This window comes from Capsella rubella, unplaced genomic scaffold (assembly GCF_000375325.1).
Source record: "Capsella rubella cultivar Monte Gargano unplaced genomic scaffold, Caprub1_0 scaffold_2, whole genome shotgun sequence".
NCBI lineage: Eukaryota > Viridiplantae > Streptophyta > Magnoliopsida > Brassicales > Brassicaceae > Capsella > Capsella rubella.
Window position 1 is genome coordinate 10,791,474 of NW_006238922.1, and position 15,187 is coordinate 10,806,660.

General features: G+C 35.7%; 4 protein-coding genes across 5 annotated transcripts; all 4 read right to left on the reverse strand.

Moving 5' to 3' along the window:
- Positions 1–47: 47 nt before the first annotated feature.
- On the reverse strand, positions 48–5,432 carry LOC17896027. The gene is made up of 11 exons (XM_023787383.1): positions 5,044–5,432; positions 4,562–4,700; positions 4,300–4,476; positions 4,105–4,204; positions 3,984–4,014; positions 3,843–3,870; positions 3,608–3,760; positions 1,893–3,519; positions 628–1,804; positions 472–534; positions 48–384 (listed from the first exon to the last, which is right to left on the reverse strand). The coding sequence occupies exons 2-11, from the start codon at positions 4,618–4,620 to the stop codon at positions 320–322; spliced, it is 3,480 nt and encodes a 1,159-aa protein (XP_023643151.1). The 5' UTR covers positions 4,621–4,700; positions 5,044–5,432; the 3' UTR covers positions 48–319.
- A 2,102-nt stretch (positions 5,433–7,534) lies between these two features.
- Positions 7,535–9,081, reverse strand: LOC17896029 (chaperone protein DnaJ). Its single transcript, XM_023787854.1, is given in 7 exon segments — positions 7,535–7,779; positions 7,943–7,974; positions 7,977–8,124; positions 8,224–8,280; positions 8,374–8,441; positions 8,524–8,608; positions 8,711–9,081. Coding segments are annotated over 7 exon segments (621 nt in total). The 5' UTR covers positions 8,801–9,081; the 3' UTR covers positions 7,535–7,638.
- An 852-nt stretch (positions 9,082–9,933) lies between these two features.
- LOC17895829 (probable complex I intermediate-associated protein 30) lies at positions 9,934–12,839 on the reverse strand. Of its 2 annotated transcripts, none has more exons than XM_006302712.2 (8): positions 12,433–12,839; positions 11,871–11,927; positions 11,506–11,619; positions 11,264–11,320; positions 10,853–10,944; positions 10,642–10,722; positions 10,436–10,534; positions 9,934–10,340 (listed from the first exon to the last, which is right to left on the reverse strand). In XM_006302712.2, exons 2-8 carry the CDS (start codon positions 11,920–11,922, stop codon positions 10,149–10,151), a joined length of 687 nt encoding a protein of 228 aa, XP_006302774.1. In that variant the 5' UTR covers positions 11,923–11,927; positions 12,433–12,839; the 3' UTR covers positions 9,934–10,148. The 2 variants fall into 2 exon arrangements, with proteins under 2 accessions (XP_006302774.1, XP_023643520.1); XM_023787752.1 differs by lacking the exon at positions 12,433–12,839 and adding an exon at positions 12,034–12,337.
- Positions 12,840–13,992: 1,153 nt separating this feature from the next.
- LOC17894679 (auxin-responsive protein SAUR50) lies at positions 13,993–14,796 on the reverse strand. Its single transcript, XM_006301249.2, has one exon. It carries the CDS (start codon positions 14,564–14,566, stop codon positions 14,210–14,212), a length of 357 nt encoding a protein of 118 aa, XP_006301311.1. The 5' UTR covers positions 14,567–14,796; the 3' UTR covers positions 13,993–14,209.
- Positions 14,797–15,187: the final 391 nt, after the last annotated feature.

The window sequence follows — 15,187 nt, forward strand, 5'->3', positions numbered from 1 at the left end:
TTGCTCTCAAATTATGTTGACATGCGCATCTAAATAATTTGTTAGGATCTCATAAAGGCCAGAAACAAATTGGACTCAAAATTGCCAATATCACAATGTCGATACAAAAATTTGGATAAATCTTGTTCGCTAAACAAAGATGTACACAAACAATCAACAAAATTACTAAGCTGGCTGATGGAAAAAAGACCCGTCTCTGAAGTCTGTGCCCGAGACTGCGTTATGGTACCAGAAATTTTGTTTTACCGCCAAAAGAATCGTGTCTGTTTTCTCTCTTTACCTGCGCAATCAAATCCGACCAAGATTTATTTCTTTCTCTTTATCTTGGCTTTGAATCATTTCCTTTCCCCCGGAATGTGGAGAGCGAGAAGAACGACTTTTGCGCTGTAAAGAAGAAGTAAATAAAATTCAAAAGAAGATCATATGAAGAAATATTGCATTCTGCATGAGTGAATAGGCAAAGAAAAGGACCTTTGAAGTTGCTTCCAGACATTTGATGATCATCTTTTAACTCGGATACAGAGATATTGGAAGCTTGAAGAAGAAACGCGAGAAACAACCAAATACATAAAGAACTCGCGATAGCATTAAACTAAGAGCAGAAGAAAGCAACATTATTAGAATTACCTTGTTCAGGGAAGTCGCCCTCATGAAATCCATCCTCAGAGAGATGACTTTGTAGAGATCCCATTCTCGACTTTCTTAAATCCTCTGATGATCGGTCCGCAAGGTCTCTCCTATCTTCAACCTCATCATCTCCTTCAGAAGTCGTTACAGATACCCAATCCATCATCAAGCTTTCTGCACCACGGCTTTTTCTTCCAAACTTTAGCAACCGTTTAAACCCTTTACTTATATCCTTCTTTGACTGGAACTGAGACGAATTATTAGCAGCAGCAACGGTAACAGGACTCTGAGCTGTTCCCCATTTCTTTCTCATCCGAGAACTCCACGAAGCAGGGCTTCCCATGGGAGAATCCGCAGAAGCATCAACATCAGACGAGTGCTCATGAGGATAGCTGAATGAGTGTTGTAGGTTTGCGTTCCAAGAAAGAGGACTTTCCCCGGGTGAGTCCATTAATGAGGTAGCAGTAAGTACTTTCGGAGGGACAGTGGCAGGTAAGAAACTACAATTATCATCTCCTGAATTATCAACTTTCTCATACACCTCGCTTAGTGTCGGATTTTCATCCTCAAAACCAAGTTCTTCCACTTCTTCCTCTTCTTCATCTTCTCTAACAGCATTCTCCGAGACCTCTTCTGCCTCAGCTTCAGGCTCATCATATTCTACATTTCTCAGATTCTCAGATATATCAGAGTTCACTCTTAGAGAGGCCATCATGTCATCGGAGCAGAGAGTGGGCAACTCCGTGAAGTCTATGCTCCCAGAGGAGCTTTTCCTTAATGATCGAGGTCTTTGGAGAGGTGTATCTTCCTTGACATTCTTGGTGCGAACACTACTTCTCACCTGTGATCGCATAGTAGTTTTGACAGCTAAAGAAGATGGTTTCGTGTTTTCCTTTATAAGTTCAGAAAAATTGGGAACAGATTGTGCAAGTGACTTCTCTGATCTTCGCCTCCCAGAAGAGGTGTTTGAAGCTTTACCTGATGGTTTTGGAACCGATGCTGCAGTTCGCGGGGTAATAGAAGAAGACATGTTCCTGTTAGGCTTTTTAGCTTGGGAGCTCCGAGAAGCAATGTTGCCAACTGCTTGTTGTTGTCCACTGGCTGCTTTATCTTTCGCCCGAGGTTTCTGTTCAGAGCAATCTTCATCTTCTTCGTTCTGAAATGAGTTTATAGGATGCTGCCAAAAACACTGTCTCATCAAAAACAAGTTTTAACAATTCAGAAACAGAAGAAGAACATTTCTAATGGACTTAATGCTACACTACCTGGTACTTTTTCATACTTGACCGAGAGTTTAAAGACCTGAATTTCTCTGCCCGCTGACGAGTACTCGAAAGTGAATCTTGTCTCTCAGAAGAAGAAGCAGAAAACTTAGCCTTCATCTCGGTTCTACTTTGCTCAAGAGCCTCTTGCATCGACTTCAGTTTTGTTTCCTTCTCACCTTTTTTTAAACTCCATTCTTCTCTCAGTTTGGCATCCCTTTTCTTCATATACTTCTCATAAAACTTTCCTTTAGAATCATCCATAAGACTAAGGTCCGAAAAATTCCTTCGCAATACATCCCCTTTGTCTTTTTCACCAACCAAGGGAGTCATGAGCTTTGAAAGATCACCAGAACCACCACCAAGAGAAAGCCTTTTGTCTGCAGCCCCTATAGAATGAGATGGCTCTGGCTCTGCAACTTGGATTTCACTTGGCTTACCACGTCTGGAAGAACTTGACTGATCCCCTGGAACCCGGAGTTGATGCTCAGCAAAAAGCTTTTCAAGCTCATTTGCCTTCATTTTCAGCTCATCATTAGCCCCCGGAATTTCCTTTGACAGTCTTGTCCTTTGTGTTTGATCCACCGATGCAGTTGGAAACCTATTACTGTTACCTCGAACCTGCCTGCCCTCCTCATCGTCAGGACCATCCCTCACATTGAATTGGGGTTTCTGAGGTAATACTGGTTGTTCATCTGATGAAACCACTTCTTTCTTCTTGATCCTGCCAAAAGAAGATCTAGACTGTGGTTGAGAAGCCAAATCCCCCTGAAAATTAGCTTCTATATGGGCTGACCGAGATCGTGTATGACGAGCAGGAAACATGGCTGATGATTGTGATACATTCTTGGCTTTGACATTCTGAAGCCTCCCGCCATGACTATCAGTCTGGTTTTGTGAAGCAGAAGGCTCATTCAAATCAATAACTGATCTGGACTGAGCATCAGAAGTTCCTTCAACTCTTGGATCTAAACTCTTTTCAGTGACAGTTTTGGGACTCATGACTCTGTCTTGAGAAGCTTCTTCATCACCAACTTTTTCAGAGTCACTCTTCAGCTCATATTTGACATCATCATCCTTTTTAACGCTTTCACTGGAATCAGTTAGAGCTATGGTATGAGGAACAGACGAAGAAGTAGAAGAGGGATCCCCTAGGAAACTCTCCAACTTCTTTTCTGATGCCAAATCAATGCTCATGTCACTCAAAAGACTGCTTCTTCTCAGGAGAGGTTTCTCAGAGGAAGTAAGATCCGAGGAGAATCTCCTGAGCTCTGTGGATTTAGTAACAGCTACAGGTTTGCATCCCCCAGAGTTTGAGTTCTCCTTTTGTTTGTTTTCAAAGAGGTTAATCCTATCTTGCACACTGAGTCGTCTTGTGTGTTGACTGGTCTTAGCTGTAGAAGAGGTTACATCCAAACTCTCAACAGTCTTCTCCTCTTCATTCCTTTTGGTACTTGTAGTAGCACACTGTTGCGTTTGATGTTCTGTTTCATCTACCGCATATTGCTTCTGGCGCGTGCCATCTTTTTCAATACTGACATTATCAACACTAGCCACATTATTTGAGTGCTTCATATCGATTAAGTCTGGCCTTTTCTTCCATAGTGAGATATATTTGCTGCATGCTTCACTGAAATACATATTCCAACGGGATCAAACAAGAAAACATGAAAGAACGGTTCAGTCAAATGAAAAGTAGAAAACAACTAAAGGCTTACCCCAAATAATGTGCACCAAATTTATCAGCAAATTGTTGGAGTTCGGAAACAGTATGAGGGTTGAAACCGCAAGCTGATGCATGAGAAATGGACATTGTTAAGTCCTTTTTAATAGCTTCAAGTCTTAAGTCTATAGCCCTTAAGAGTTCCTTCCTGAATATAGAGAAGAAAAAAAGTAATTAATAAAAATCTCTTTGAACACACAAAGAACCTAATAAAGGCAGAGAAGCTTTACTTTGTGGCATCTGCTGCGGCTCCATCATCTGAGAAACCAAAGAAAATAGGATTCAAATTCACGATCAATGTTCTCCGGAGTTGCAAAAATAACAAAAAAAAAACCATACAAGCATAGTAACAACAGTGAAATCAAACACACCTGATGCACCAGACTTTGAGTCTTCGCTTCGCTTCAAGAACCAAACATGACAAGAACAAAATTTAGTAAAGGTCGGTCAAGAATCTCAACAGAAGTTAAGTTTCAAAACAGTGCTTACAACCTGCGAATATAATGTCCGAGCTGCTTCTAACTGCGACATCTCGGAATAATCTGTATTGACCTTTCTCAGAACTTCTGGACTATTAACAAACTGAACAAATCTGAGAGAGACAAATGGTGGATGAATATATTAGTATACCAAAAAAAGCTGCAAGAAAATAAACAAAAAATGATGTTTAAATCCTCAGTTATAAACCTTTCTAATGTTTTTTTAGTGAACCAAGTGTTGCTTTTCTCAACCTCCAATCTAATAGAGGATTGAACAACAGGTGAAGCTTGTGCTTCAAGAACTTTTAAATGATTCAAAAAGGGTTCAATCAACCCCGAAGCAAGCTTCTCTGTCTCTTCGTTGCTTGATACAAACAGTTCACATCTGTCAAAAAGAAACACTCCACTTATTTATAAAGAACAAACTGGATATATCAGGATCACTCTAAAAGAAAGAAACATATACTCACCGTGAATGCTTTGGCGACAATTCGAATACCGCATAATCAAGAACCGTATCTGACCTCATTTTCACAAAAACCCACAGAGATATCACACTGAGATTTTAACAGAATTCAACTGAACAATTTCAAATCCATGCCAAGAAACCTGAGAAAAAAAAAACAATAATAGAAACTTTTAACTCATAGATTAAAAAAAAAAAACAACTTGTTGACAAAACCGGAATATAAACTTCAATCAGAGATAATGAATCCCGAAAAGAAAAAAAAAAGAACAAAAAAGGGAAGACAAAACACAGATCATAAAAAACAGAGAAATCGAGGATCTAGTCATCCAGAAACAACAGATGCTTCTCAGATCTGATTCCACCACTACTAAGTATAAAAACCGAACCATAAAAATCCCAACTTGAAAACAAAACACCCAAAACTTAAAATCATGCAATATACACGACACTCGAGAAAAATGCAGGTTTCATCAAAGAACATACCACCAAGATCCTCCTAGCCGATCTCCAGCATTGAGCTGGGAACTTTCAAATTCTCAGTAGTTCTTAGCTTAATCGAAGTTCTAAATCGGCACTAGAGACGTCTCGAAGAAGAAGAAGAACCCTAAGAGAGGTCAGAGTACATATGTCGTCACTTCACTTCTGGTTTTGCTCCAAATAAAAAAAATGCAAAATCTTTCCTTTTTTTATTCTCCCACACTAAAGATTTTGCTCCTGTCTCCTTTATATTCAAGCTCAAAACCAAACACACTCACGCACACTCTCTCTCTCTCTCAAACGTACAAAAAAGACACTGTCTTTAGAGAGAGAATAATATGCGGAGCGTGTTTAGGGAGGGAGAGAGAGAGAGAGAGAGAGAGAGAGAGAGAGAGAGAGTTTCCTTATTCAGACAGCTTCTTTCTCTTCGAATGTCGTCTTCGATTTGGAAAATGAAAAGAAAAAACAAGATACTGCCTCAATGCTGAATATACCAAAATACCCTCGAAATCTTACACCTGTTTAATATCTGAACCGAGACAAACAAAAATCCAGATATCGACTCCTCCCTCTGTTACTCTGTCTTCTTTGTTCTTATTAAACCGTATTTCTTCTCTGTGCTACCGGTTTGTCACCATTTGGGTATACATTGGCCCGGTTCAGGATGAGGGTAATCTCGTAACTTAATATGGGTAAACGAAGTCAATGCTACTAGTCGAAGGCTCTCAAGCTAATAAGTAAACATCACTTTAAGGGTTAAATATTTTCACCCAAAGAAGAGGTTCTAACACTAAAAAAAGGGATTTAACCATTTTATTTTTTTTACCATTTTAGAACTTGTAATTAACACTTTATGAGATAGTCAAAAATTATCGGTTTTACAATTATAGGTTTGTGATCTAACCACTTTCTCAAAGAAGATTTTTTGGAAGCATCAGTATTTTATGATAAAAATCAAGTAAAGATTTAATAATGTGTGTTGATCAGTTAGGTGAAAAATGTGAATGAGGATTATTAGAATTGCTGGCCAATTGTTTGTATTTTTCACCAATCAAACCCTAACATGCTAATGTAGCTAGCATTCATTTTTTATAATAAATGTTCTTAAATGTATAGGAAATATATTTGTACAAAATCTCATTAAATTATGTGATTAATTTTGGCAACTAACCAATGTTTGGATGGTTTGAGGTGTTGCCAACAATAACACATGCATGGCCACATCATTTGTGTTTGTTACTTATGATTTAATCAAATCATGTTACATCAGCACATCTACTTAATTGATACTGTATGACTCCGATTACGTACGTAACTTTTGTGCAGCTATATATATAGAGTTTTCTTTTGAAGAAAATATATGCATGGTTCGATATAATTTTGAGCTGTCTGAACACTTACACGCATTAGTACATCAAGATAGAATGAAGCAAAATCAACGAATGTTTTTATTTTTTTCTTGCAAAACATGTTTGTGACTATGATGGTACTGTAAATCTTACTCACACTGGTTTGGTTGGTTAAATGCAGAAAACGTAGTATTTTTATCTAATCAGAGATGTGTCGTCGTCGTTTGTGACCAACAAAACAAAAACCTTGACCGAGCCAGGAAGTAAATCAGCAAGCAAAAGATGAAGCATGGACAAATGATTAATGGGTCTTAAGAGCCCATATTCTTTGTTACTCTAAAACTGTTCTTTCCTTTTCTTTGACATTGAATTGTTTTTTCTTCTTCGAGTCATACCGATGATGATACACGAACAACATAAAAATGCAAACTAGAAATTTTTTAACTTTTTTTTTTTTACGAGAAAAGGGGCTGCGGTATTTACAAGTTGAGCAACTTTTATGTAAACCAAATATAACGTAATGGACGACATATTCAATGTATAAAGGCCGCTAATTATTCTCAACTTGTAATATAAATATGTTTATGTACATTACGTTATCCAACTTGTAATTTTATTTGCCGTATTAGTTAGTAGTAGATAACATGATTATTAATTTCTTCTACACAATTTAGATATCTTTTTTTATAAAATTTTAGGTTAAGATGATGCCCGAAGAAAGTAAGGATACTACATATTTCGTTTTCATGGAGGGAAAAAAAATACTCGCAATCGCAGTTCTAAGAAGGATAGTGAAGATTTGCGATTTACCTAAACAAATACTAAAGATAAATGGCAACTTGTGAGTGAGTAGCTTTGTCACTTACTTGGTCCTGCTTCCAAAAACTATTCCTCACGGCGAAGAAAGATACCAAATTCCAATATACTTTTTATTTTATTTTCTTACAGGCTGGATCAACATATCACTCATGAGCGTTCGTGAAGATTCATAAGTTCCTTATTTTTTTTAGTATATAAGAAATATGAATACGAGTATCTATCTATAGCTTTATCAAATGCTAGATTCCTGTCAGCTGTTTATTAGGTTGTACACTTGTTGTATGCATTGTGTTTTACATAAACCCATTCTCTCTCACCAACCCTTTGCATAACTGAAAAAAAAATAGAGATTTCAAATAACCTAGAAGGTTCAACAATATTGTATACATACCATGTCTTAGCACAACGACAAAAATTATACATACATACAAAACTATAAACTAAAATACATGAACAAAGTGCCAACAACAACAACAACAACAACAAAATTGAATGTTAAAACTTTTAATGCTCTACTTCTTAGATCTTCTATTGCCAGCCAACTTGGAATCTCTCGTCCATGGACCACCGGTACCTTACTACTACTACCTTTTATGAAAACATCAAATATTAATTATATGGTCAACATCGGTTTCATGATAAGTCTTAGAAATAAATTCTACTAACACATACATTTTTCAATTTATAAGCTTTTTCTTATATATACATACATAGAAAACACAAAAGAAGTTATATACCTTACTAGAACTTATACAACAATAGTTTTGTCACGAACAGGAACATCATTTAATAAATCATCGCTGTGGACCGAAGTAGTAGATGCATACGAAGATGAACTAGTTTTGATGAATAGATCACTGAGATCATCTTTTAACAGCTCTTCAAACAACTCTTCAAATTCCTCTAAACTTTCATCCCCCTGTTCCAAATTTATGGAATATCACCAATCACCATCATGATAAGTAACTTGTACTAAAACTTAGTAAAACAGTAACGAAGTAATGATCGTATGTTTTACCGTAGATTGAGTTTGAGCCATTAGTGTCACCATCTCATTTATAAAATCAGCCATTCCCTACAATGCCAATAACTCCATTATTACCTTTGAGAAGAAAAAAAGCAAATTCGTTTTTTAAGTTCAAATTATTTTTTAGGTAAAAGAACATACAGTTTCGTCGTCATCACTATCATACGCACCGACGTCATACAGCAGCCTCTTGTTCGAATCCGACAAAACTGTATGTGAACACAACAGTTTGATTAACAAACCGGAATAGACCGATACAGCAATCAGACCCGGTTTTGATATATGGTTTACCAGAATAGGCTCGTTGAATGGATTGGAACTTCATCTTGGCTTCTTCTTTTTCTAACTCTTCATGAAACCGATCAGGATGCCATTTCTATTAATCATATAAAAAAAACCAAAAACTGTTCAAGAAAATGCAAGAACATAAAAGAAAAAAGGCAAAAGCATAAAGAGAGAATGTGAATTAGAACCAAACCAGAACAAGGTTCTTGTAAGAAAGTTTGAGATCTCCTTGAGTACATTCGTTGTCCAAATCCATAACAGCGTACAAGTCTTCCTTCTCCATTTGATGATACTATCTATTAATATAGGATGAGAGTTACGTTACAGAGACTATAAAAAAGAACAGAGGTCTTCTTTCTTTGGAGTACTTTATTGGAAGCAAAGAGAGGGGATGTTATTGGATCGAAGTTGATGATGTATGTATGTATAGAGAGATCAGATGTGTGGGATATACGCGTAGGTAGACGTGGAAGAAGAGAAGAAGAGAAGAGAAGGGAGAAGAAGACAGTGTTTGATATTTTGGGTATCGTGCTTGCTTTTTTTTTTCCTTTGTGTGGTTTGTTGAATAAGTAATATACTATATAGAGATATTTGGGGGTACCAATGAAAGAATGATCGAGAAACTCGCCACTTGAACTAGTTGTTTACTTTGTTTATCCTCGTTTTCGACATCTTCTTTTTATATAACTTTTTAAAGACTAAAGTAGCTGTATTATTATTTTAGTTTTTCTTTCTTTCTTTATATCTTGTGAGAGAATACGAAAACATTACTCACGTAGTCACGTTTTTTCCTTTTTTAGGCTGAGAGAAATACAAAATTATAAATATACATAAAGGATTTGACTAGTTTAGTTTTAGAGGAAGAAAAAATAAAGAGAGAGTAGTTAAGTTACTTTAACTTTAATTTCTGTTTGAATGAAATACGTGAAGATTTTATTATAACTTGGTATTGTTTTTTCAAGGAAGAAACATTTTCTCCTTAATTGATGAGAACAAGATGAGAAATGTTTTCCCACCTAATTTTTGAATATACTTTTGCTTCTACATTAGTAAAATATTATGCATTTATATAAAGTTCCGTTATACAAAATTATATGAATGATCTAAACTGACTAAAATTTCAAATAAAGGTTTCTGTATAAACGAAACTTATCTGAGGTCAAATACTTTTTAAAATTTTGGTTCGAAAGTTTCTATTTGTTAGTTTTTAAACACTTGTATTGTTATACCATTTTCAAGAATTAGTATTTTTTTTTTTTTTTTTCTGTCAACAACAAGAATTAGTAATTATAGTATATCATTCACTTGCTGTCAAAGAAAAAGTAAAAAAGAACATATTGGGTCACTTTAAGGTAAATTGAGCAACTTGCCATTTTGGCCCAAATGACACTTTTCTTCTTTTTTTCAATTAAAACCAATCAAATTGCTGCTGTCAGTCAATTTCATAAGCAGTATTCTTTGTCCATCAACTTGCTGTAAAGTCAATTTATAAGCGTTATTGTTCATCAACTTGACTTGGATCCGGCTTAACCCAAATCCCGGTTTTACAAGTAAACCAGAGAACAGCAACCTTTATTTTTTTATGGTTATTCAAATTGTTCATCAGAAAGCTTTTTCTTCATCATTCATGTTCATGGCATTCTCACTGCGTTGATCCAGTCAATTTCTACTCGGAAATCGCCTGCGCCAGATTTAGCTCCAATGAAACCACCTCCTTGTGCGTTAACCGATAGAGACATACCTACAACACGACCTGGATTCATCTCCATTTCTGCATCTATCACATTTCCTTTCCATGTTGGTAAGTAGCGAGTAAGAGGAACCTGAAGATGAAAATAAATGTCAAACTTAACTTGGGGTTTACTACAAAAGCCCTTTTTGAAACTAGCTGCTTTGTAGAAGAAAGTATGAGACTTGCCTTAGCTGTATACCAGTTTCCCTTTGGAGCAAACACAAAAGCCTGCCATGAGTTATCTTCTGCTTGTCCTGGCGAGTTCACCCAGTTCTCGGTATATATCTGAATTGGAATCGCAGTTTAGTTTTTTAGATGAAAAAAATAATGCTCCTTGAACCCTTGTGTTTTATCTGGAGCAAGAGGACGTGAGTGTTAAGCATGATACTCACAGTAGAGATATAGCACCTTCCATCTCCTTTGAGCCTGAGGGCTATGGAATCATACCCGTCGAGATCAATAAAGCCATCAAACTACAGAAATGAGAAGATGGTTTAGTTAAGTACTTTGTGCTTTAAACTCACTCAAATCTTTGGTTTGAATCAACTGATGATGTGATGATTAGTAATGAAAAATAAAAACAAAAAAAGCTCTGGTTTTTACCTTCTTTGACCGCATTCCACAGAAACCACTTCGATTGATTTTCCATTTTGATCCTTCGCTCATTTCCGTAGAGAGATTCCCAGAGAAAACACCTAAGTGAAAACAGTCACCACACAATTTCAGAAAAAAATATCATGGTAAGAGCTAGAAACTATGGTACGTGCATCAAAAAATGAAAAATCTCATACTCTCAGCAGAGGTACGTTGTAGACCCTAAACAGATTAAGTTATTGCAAGAGAAATATTTTGTTCTTGTTAAAGCATGCTCAGTAGTTCATAAAGTTCCCATGTCTCCAGTTATGAGCAAATCATCACAATATGTACAAGTCAGGAAAGCATAGCTGTATTTCGAGTATCAGACCTAAACAAGAATGCAACAGACAGTAAGGAACTTAATTAAAACATACTAACCAGTGCAATCTGATCCATTTCCTCCATCTTTAATTTCCAACGAAGCCGAAGATAATCCTATAAGGTAAAATATCAACAGTATAGTGAGGAGATCACATGAATAGTTGTTATGCAGAGAATATATTCAGAATCTTCTTTCATCTCAGTAATTGTTAATATGAAGCAAAAGAAGATATCAAAACAGGCAATAGAATCTGAAACATGATTATGAGCAGATCCCTCAACCTGTGTGCTCTATGTACCTCCATATTCAGAATCAGAATACAAGTGCCATGTCTTAAGGTCTTCTTTTGAACTGAACTTGAATATACACTTCTCTACAGGAGGTACCCATTCTTCGAGTTCCCACGTTAAAGCTACAGTATGTACATTGTGAAACCATGTTCGAGATTAGCTCAAAGGATGCAAAACAGAAAGGTGAGAAAATTTCTTCCCCAGAGAGACTAGTCTTGAAACAAAATATTCACTTTCCAATCAAAAGCACTTGAACAAGAATAAATGTGCATTCACAATTATATGACACCAAATAGCAAGAATGAAATGCAATCAGTTAGAAGAAGTGTTGAAAGTTTGTAAATGAGGCCACAAAGAAAAATGGAAAAGATACCCTTCTTTGTTGCATTCACCGAAGCTTGCCACAATGATCTAAACCGTGACATAGTTCCTGGATCAACGAGAACAACACTAACTGGTTAATTGCTTTCCCCAAATGAAAATGGAGGATACATTAATACCCCACAGACTGATAAAATGTTGTTGCGAGTTCCAACCTTTATCACAAAATTCTACTCAAAAGAGAAATGAAAGATCATCTCTTTAGTAACTCTAGCACAAACCCAATGATAATTACGTTTTAACTATCCATCGAAGAAACGTAAGTAAAGTTTACTGCATCCCAATTCGGAGCTGGAACTAGGGTGTCTTTAATTCATTGGGAGAAAAATTTGATAAGAATCAATCAATGGATTCTCAGATACATTCGCCCATTGAGGCATTTCAACAAACACTTTGAAGACAAGAACTGATCAAATCACATCGACCCACAGGAAAAAAAGACCAACGACCAAAGAGATCACAGAAACCAAATCAACAAAATTGAATACTAGCCTTGATAATCCACAGAAAATTGCACAAACAAAAAACAAGACAAAGGATGAGTTTGGTTTCACCTGTGAGCTTTCAGATAGTTCTCCTTCTAACTCTCTAAGAAGTCTTTGATAATCCCTTTATTATTGTTGTTGAGACCTTCTCTCTAAGTTAGAGTGTCTGACACACTAAAATAAACCTCATAATGTTAATATGTTATCCAAGATTTACATGAGAGGATTGGTGGTGTAATGTAAACATGGGATGTAAGTCTATCAGTAAAAGTCTGACATATCTGAAATCAGATCATTAGTCTCTTTTTACATAGCATCAGTTTAAACCCCGATAGTTATATGACACCAAACGTTGTCGGTTCATAATTCCCCATCTCCTTGCACGGCCCACTAAGACACAGCAGCACCTGTATTTGTTGTTATTTTCTGGTAACCTGAGGTCAAATCCAGTTTATTCTAACAATCGACATTGAAATAAGCAAATCCCATAATAATAATTAAGCTACCAACCGAATTTATAAAACACTTGTATATAATATTTATAATTATATAAAGGAGAGATGTAATGAAGAAGACAGAAGTGGAAGAAGAAGAAGAAGAAGTCCCATGAAGTTTGCGGAAAAGACACACCGAGTGACTTGTCAATCATTAGCGTGTCGGAATCAATTAACAAGAAGCTTAATTTTTTTAAAAACTTGACCAAGAAACTTCTCCCTCTTTGATTAGGAAGCATATATAATGATTAGAGCTTCTTCTTCGTCGTATTTAAAACTTAAATTAAAAAATTTGGTCTAACTAATTACTTATCTCTTTAATCTTTTATATATTATAATAAAGTCCTCGAGTCTCTTTATATAATAGAGATTCCTCGCGTCCGTTTCGTCACCACCTCGTAAATTAATGTCTCTAATAAAAATGTACAATGCACATACACGATATTGGTTAAGCAATGCCAATTAGTACTCTACTAACTACACATTTATTTAATTTAAATCACGTAAACTTTTAATTTATTTTTGTATGGCTGAAAGAGCTTAGGAATATATTTTAAAGACAAACAAAAATATAATATCTGCAACTAGAAAGCAGAGTAGGGGCCATGAAAATTGGGACCAGGTCACCAACGCGTCATGAGAGCGACCATTATTATTATCCTTCGTATAGTTTGCATTGTAGTTTCTATTTTATACGCCAAACCAACCTAAAACAAAAAAAAAAAAAAAAAAATTGTATTTGAAATAGACACCATACAAATTATGCATATATACGCACAAAAGAAAACACCATGAATAGTTAATGAATATCGATGATATAAATCATTGCTATTCATTGTTTTTATATAGATAAAATGAATTTTGGACTCGTCATATTCTTTTAGTATTTTTTTAATCGGAACTAAAGTAATTTCGAACATCATCAAAGGCACTTCTTTATTATGTCATGAGACTCATGACTCATGAGAAAGATACGTTACAAAAATAGAAACAAATGTTACAAAACCGCCACAATAAAGAAACAAAACTAACCAGCACACTAAGTTTTGGTTTTTTCTCGAAATCACTGAAAATACATTTAAAGATTGTTGTTAATAAATAAATTTATTATTTTGCTTGGTCGTAACAAAGTAAATTGATAGAAACTACATATATATATGTATGCTCATCATCATCGTAAAATGCTCAGAAAAAACAGAAGCAAATGACATGGTTTAAGAGATCATGTTTGGATCACACACCGCATCGAATCAAAATACAAATCAGCAACAAACGTAACAAAACAACAACAAAAAAGAGTAATTATATCATACGAAATAAATGTATATATGTAAAATCAATCGGTCCATATGTCAATAAGTATAGAACTCAGCCAATTCTTCAACGGATCCTCCTTCTTGACCAGACTTGAGCATCCACAACAAGTGCTCGAACAAAACGACTTCACAAGCTACAACAATCTCACGATCTTGTTCGACGGATCTAGAGGATCGATCTACGAGTTCTTGAAAGAGTGGATGAGAGATGATGTCCGGTCTAAGCATGTAAGGTCTTCGAGTCTGACCAACATAAACCACATGGAGGTTGTTGTCCTCCGAGAGCTCGTCGGAAACAGCTGCTGAAGAGGTTGAGTGGTGGTGGTTCTTGGCGAAAGAAGGCCATTTTTTCATCGCCGACTTGAGCTTTGTCAGCTTCCCGACTTTGGCCATAGCTAATGATGCTGATGAAACTGTTTCTTGGATTTTGGAACAAGAGAGAGTTGTTAAAACCAGCTAGGGTTTAGGGTTTATGAGGTAGGAGAGATGTGTTTGATGTGAGAGTGTGTGTGGGGATCAAAAAAATAATTGGATGAATAAGAAGAATGTTTGAGAGATGTTGTTCTTGGGAGGAAATAACGAGGAAGGTTCGTGTATATATATAATATCGACTGAGAGATAGAGAAAGGGCAAAGAGAGAAAGAGAAAGAACGTATAGAGAGAGAGAGATGCATGACCCACCGATTGATGCATAACAGCTAAGAGAAGATGAGGACATAAAAATGGCAAAACTAGCATCGCCTTTGCCCATTGTTTTTTTTTTTTTTTGGCTTTGTATCTTGTAAATTACAAATCTCTATATGACTATGTGTAATTACTTTCATAAATTTATTCAAATTTTATAAAATTATTTCATATATTATATATTTTTGTCAACAGATTATATATAACGAAAACGGCTATAAAGAAACAGACGGAAATGATAATATAATACGTAAAAATACAAGACAGAATACAATTCGATCTGTTTAAAAAAAAAATGATTAGTAAGATACTAATTAAAGACTCAAAAAC